The sequence below is a fragment of the Octopus bimaculoides genome, chromosome 5, assembly GCF_046866305.1.
Source record: "Octopus bimaculoides isolate indiv1 chromosome 5, ASM4686630v1, whole genome shotgun sequence".
NCBI classification, from domain to species: Eukaryota; Metazoa; Mollusca; class Cephalopoda; order Octopoda; family Octopodidae; genus Octopus; species Octopus bimaculoides.
The window spans coordinates 114,520,610-114,526,609 of NC_142932.1; the positions used below are offsets into that span (position 1 = coordinate 114,520,610).

General features: G+C 36.0%; 1 protein-coding gene across 6 annotated transcripts in view; it reads right to left on the reverse strand.

The window, feature by feature from the left end:
• The window catches only part of LOC106869674 (uncharacterized), a 103,421-nt gene that overhangs the window by 24,981 nt on the left and 72,440 nt on the right, over positions 1-6,000 (reverse strand). For all 6 annotated transcript variants that reach the window (XR_001409429.3, XR_016242029.1, XR_016242030.1 and 3 more), the window contains exons 5-8: positions 3,470-3,654; positions 2,447-2,588; positions 1,595-1,672; positions 673-850 (exon numbers count right to left, since the gene is read on the reverse strand). Coding sequence is in view for 3 of the 6 variants with exons in the window: in XM_014915492.3 (XP_014770978.2) it covers positions 673-850; positions 1,595-1,672; positions 2,447-2,588; positions 3,470-3,654 (583 nt within the window). In the remaining 3 variants the exon portion in view is untranslated. The remainder of the gene's footprint in view (positions 1-672; positions 851-1,594; positions 1,673-2,446; positions 2,589-3,469; positions 3,655-6,000) is intronic.

The following is a 6,000-nucleotide window of genomic DNA, read 5'->3' on the forward strand; positions in this document are numbered from 1 at the left end:
CCTAATGATCGTAAGCTCGACACTCTAACCACTGAGCCATGCGCCTTCAACATTAAATAAAGAGCTTACTCTTCAACATTTATTGTCTGTATCAGTGCACCTGATTGTCTTGGACACATTGGCTGATGCTGTCAGTACTAAATATTTTTTCACACTATTTTCACTTTGTTTCTCCTGTGAGTTAACATTTACATCAGTCACAGACAAACTGCAGCTCACAGGACTCTCTGAATGGTACACCTAATGAAAAATTACCTTAAATTTTGTTTAGTAGCATGGTCTGCCTAATGTGGAGCCACCTCTAATGTGGCCCCTTGAAAAAGGTCGCTCATGTCAGATTTATACAATGAATCATATACAAATTACTTCCCTCAAGACACTGCAGAACTTCTACATTTGGTGCCCAAATCTTGCTACCTTTTCTTACTGAAGATACTATAATAATAACTGTGGCAGTGGTGGTGGTGATGTTTGTAATAGTAGTAGTAGTTGTCATTGTTATTTAATGTCTATTTTTCAGACTGACATAAGTTGGATGGCTCAAAAGGATCCAACATGCCAGAATACAGTGTCAAGCTCCAATACCTGCTTTGGCATAGTTTCTACAGTTGGATGCCCTTCCAAACATCAAATATTATGTTGGTAAATATTTCTTTAAGCAGCATAACTTACTTCTTTAGGTGAAACTGGATTTTTTCAGAAGCATTTAAAATTTTCCGAAGATCCGATATTCCATAGGATTGTGGTCTTTTTAGGATAATGCCATCTGGGAAGCCTTCAATGTCGATAAACATAGGATCTTTTTCCAGTTTAACATATGGCATGGTCCGAGTACTGCCGCAACATAAAGCTGGTAGCAAAAAGAATAAGAAAATAAGTAAGCAGAATAGATAGATATATAGATAAGGAGAAGAGTGAAAGTGGAAGATTAACAGTTTTAAAAGTTGAATATTGCCAAGATTATTAGGTGTGTAAATACTGTTGAGGGAAACCAGAAATTAATATGAAGGTGAACCAATTTCAGTAAGTATGAAAGCCAAGATCAGAAATTTCAAATGGAGCTATTTTACCTTCCAAAATATTTTTTACGTTTTCTCTTTTAAAACTGGACTCCACCTACCAAATTTAATAGGTATTTTGGTGATTACTAGTAATGCAGCCTTGTAGAATAATGCAATATAAGCATACTTTACTATCAAATGACTCAATATGCCTAAATGAAAACTGAAATAGGTTCATACTCTCTTCACCACTGATGTAATTTAAAAGGATAGGTTCTAATACAGTTTGGTATTTGTGTTGAGATGCAGGAGTTGTCAGAGTAATACTGGGAATTCACTAGACTGCTTTAAGGATTCCAGTACCAAGTTTACAATTTTGATCTCTTCCAGTAATCAGAGTCACAGTTCATAGCGAAAGAAGGACCCTCTACCTCAGTGCTTCTCAAACTGGGCATTCATCAAGCTCAAGTGCAACATCATGTAATGTTTCCTTCTTTTTTTTTTCCCCTCCTCAAATGATAAGATGTAATTTGAGTGTGTGGGTGTGGCTCTTTTATAAATCTGAAACAAAGTGTTTATGAAAATGGACTCACAAAACTTCTCATTGAATAAGGCCTTCACTTCTTCTGCAAGCTTCTTACGGTTGTTTTTGGGCTGATCTTTGCCCTTGGCTGAAACAAATAAAAGAAGAGAATATTTTCAGTCTATACAGATCACAGTTTATAGTGTGAGTGATTTAATTAACTAAAGCTGTATGAAACAAACTATTTTATTAATAATTCAAAGGAAATAAGTAATAAAAATAAATGCAGTTAATTGTTTTTCTTTTTTAAGGAAATTTCTGTAATAAGGAAAAGTAAAGCCATCAATGTTTTGGATATATTTCTCTTTTCTCTGAGAGACAAAACAGTGAATAGGAAAGATAAAAACTGAAGAATTGTTACACAAAATAATGGCAATAATGGTAGATGGTGGAGGCAGTGGCCCGAGGAATTGAAATGGTGAGCTACAGGGTTTTGTGAAGCAGATTAACTGTGAGAAGTAGAGTTATAAGCCTTGCTTAGAGTATGTAACAGTGGTTTCAGTAAGATCTGAACTTATGCATATATAATCAATAGTTTAATAGTAAATATTCTTACCTCAATAATTAAAAAAATGTCAACAAAAGAAGCTAAATAAAATGCTTATTCCTAATGTCAAGAATCCTGGTTCAGCCACAGGTTCATAAAACTAGGCTTCATTTTATTATCTTTTACTCCATTACCAACAAAAAAGAAATGAAGATATCACATAGAATTAATGACTCTAGTTTTGTGCAAGTTCCAAAATCAAAGGTGGCGTTTGTTCTAGAATACACATAAAAATGCTTCCTTCGTCCTTTTGTTACAATCCAAGGAAAAAACAAAACAAAAAGAAAAAAAAATGTATCTTAAATGAATACCAACCTAAGTAGGCAAGAAATTTGTTCTGTAATTGCTTTTCTTTTTTAAGGAAGTTTGTACCATATTTACTACCTAGTGTGAAAACAACTGGTTTGTTGACAGCTAGACAGGCAGTTTCAACACCAAGAGATGACAATGATGAACACTAAAAATAATTTATAATAGGAACAGTTCAGTAATTAATTAGGAAGACATGAAAAAAAAAAAAGTAGAAAGAAACAGGAACAAAAACAACAAACAAACCAATCCTAAAGTTGAGTGAATCAGTATATGTATGATTATGTTTCGTGTTAGTGCATCTATGGTATAGCATTATCAGTTGGGGAATTGGCTCAGATAGTAAAGCACTTTGGTTATAAATGGTAAAGAAGATCATTGCATGGATTCCCTGGGTAATAGTTCATATTTCTTTTATGAAAATGTAGATGGCAAAGTGGATAGGATAACAAACAACCAGCAGGGTGGTTGGTGGTTCATTTCCAGCCACCTGCAGAGCATGGCATTCATGTTCAAGATAGGTGTAACTCGCAAATGATCAGTTGCCTTAGCTGAAAATAGCTACCATGAGATAAAAAAATAAATTACTGCAGTAAGTAGCATCAATAATAGAATATAAGTGACAAATGACTTATTAGCTGACAACACTGTGACCAACTGCTATGATGGGTCTGGAGAGGGCAGCACTGTCCTGCTGCTACTGTAGTATGTCTAAGACGTCCATAACACCAAGACCAAAGAAATCTTAATGTTTTGAACATCTGAGATCAGCTCAGTTCCACAACATTGAAGATTTATGCAAAACAACAGCAACAGGACAATGCAGTAGTGTTCCCATCTAAAATATTTGTTACGACAGAACAGAACTGAGTGGGGCTAATGAACAAACATAAACAAGAACAGTAACAACAGGACTCAATCAGTTAAGCAATTATTTCATCACATAATTCTAAGCGGTTCTTAAAAACATTGCAATATTCAAATGCTTTAACTGATGATGATAATGATGATGATGGAAATGGATCTTACGGTGTGGCTGAGCTTCCCCAGTAATCCCACAATCTGTTCACGCTTGTTCTGGTTCCGGTTAGTTTCTTTTTTATCTGTCGTCTCTCTGTTTTCTTTGGTCTTGCTTCTAGATGGACTTTTCTTACTCTTTTTTGCTGCACTCTCAGGTTCTTCATTTTCTTCCCCTCCAGTATCGGAACTAAAATCTATAAAATGGAAATCACCAAACACGCAATTATTATAAAACTTGCAACAACTTTCAAATCTTGATCCCTCCCCCATCTTTTATTATTTTACTGTAAATGTACATGGCCTAGAGGTTAAGGTGTTGCACTCATGATTGCAAGATTGTGGTTTCAAATCCTGAATCAGATGGTGTATTGTGTTCTTGAACAAAACACTTCATTTCACATTGCTCCAGTTTTAATGAGGGTGTTTTTTATGGGAAGGGGTGCCACACAGTTTCCACCAACCAGATTTCATTCAAAAGGCCTTGGGCTTAATGAGGCCATGATGAAGGACATTCCCAAAGTAGAAATAATACATTTCTAAATCTCTCAGAGAGATTTATGTAGTAGTGATACGATGAAGTAGTTGTATGCTGTCAACTTAATGTGACAGTCCCCTGAAGGGAATAATACTACTGTTCATCATTGCACCGCTTCCAGTCGGCCTTGACACATTTCCTGTGTCCTTATGTTTACAAAGGGGAGACAAGCACCTCCACCCAGCTAAGCCTGCATCCAGAGACATGTCTCTGAGTCTTTGCTCGTCATCCTAGGTCTAACCAACAGTCCCTTCAGGGGACTGTCATATTAAGTTGACAGCATACAACTACTTCATTCCCAAAGTAGTCATGCAGTGGGAATGAACCTGAAACCACGTGGTTGTTAAGTGAAGTTCTTAACTTTTTAGCATTCAGATTCCTCTGTCTGTCAAATGTAATATTTATTTACACTGCTTTGAATTAATCATGCATTGTCTCGTAGCCTCAAGACTTTAAACATGTGATTATTTGCTTTTAGAATGACATTGTAGGATTGTAAGTTGGTGTGAGAGGCTGGCTCAGGCAGGCTTGAACAGGAAACAAGTAGAATATATTTTGGCCAGGTATGGCCGGTCTAACCCTTAAGCATTCAGATTATTCTGTCGAATATAATGCTTATTCATTCACATTTGCAGCGTGGAAGGTGTTTATAAGTCATTTAGGAAACACACAAAAAACCATTAGATTCACTTCAACATTTAAATTTAATTTGCCAAAATATTTTCGTCGCTTTGAGACCACAACCTGTTCACTGACAAAATTCCATGCTGCATCAATGAACAGGTCGCAGTCCCAAAGCGACGACAATATTTTGGCAAATTAAATTTAAATGTCGAAGTGAATCTAACGGTTTTTGTGTGTTAAATTTAATTTGCCAAAATATTTTCGTCGCTTTGAGACCGCGACCTGTTCACTGACAAAATTCTGTGCTTCAACATTTAAATTTAATTTGTCAAAATATTTTCGTCGCTTTGAGACCACGACCTGTTCACTGACAAAATTCCATGCTGCATCAATGAACAGGTCGCAGTCCCAAAGCGACGACAATATTTTGGCAAATTAAATTTAAATGTCGAAGTGAATCTAACGGTTTTTGTGTGTTAAATTTAATTTGCCAAAATATTTTCGTCGCTTTGAGACCGCGACCTGTTCACTGACAAAATTCTGTGCTTCAACATTTAAATTTAATTTGTCAAAATATTTTCGTCGCTTTGAGACCACGACCTGTTCACTGACAAAATTCCATGCTGCATCAATGAACAGGTCGCAGTCCCAAAGCGACGACAATATTTTGGCAAATTAAATTTAAATGTCGAAGTGAATCTAACGGTTTTTGTGTGTTAAATTTAATTTGCCAAAATATTTTCGTCGCTTTGAGACCGCGACCTGTTCACTGACAAAATTCTGTGCTTCAACATTTAAATTTAATTTGTCAAAATATTTTCGTCGCTTTGAGACCACGACCTGTTCACTGACAAAATTCCATGCTGCATCAATGAACAGGTCGCAGTCCCAAAGCGACGACAATATTTTGGCAAATTAAATTTAAATGTCGAAGTGAATCTAACGGTTTTTGTGTGTTAAATTTAATTTGCCAAAATATTTTCGTCGCTTTGAGACCGCGACCTGTTCACTGACAAAATTCTGTGCTTCAACATTTAAATTTAATTTGTCAAAATATTTTCGTCGCTTTGAGACCACGACCTGTTCACTGACAAAATTCCATGCTGCATCAATGAACAGGTCGCAGTCCCAAAGCGACGACAATATTTTGGCAAATTAAATTTAAATGTCGAAGTGAATCTAACGGTTTTTGTGTGTTAAATTTAATTTGCCAAAATATTTTCGTCGCTTTGAGACCGCGACCTGTTCACTGACAAAATTCTGTGCTTCAACATTTAAATTTAATTTGTCAAAATATTTTCGTTGCTTTGAGACCACGACCTGTTCACTGACAAAATTCCATGCTGCATCAATGAACAGGTCGCAGTCCCAAAGCGACGAC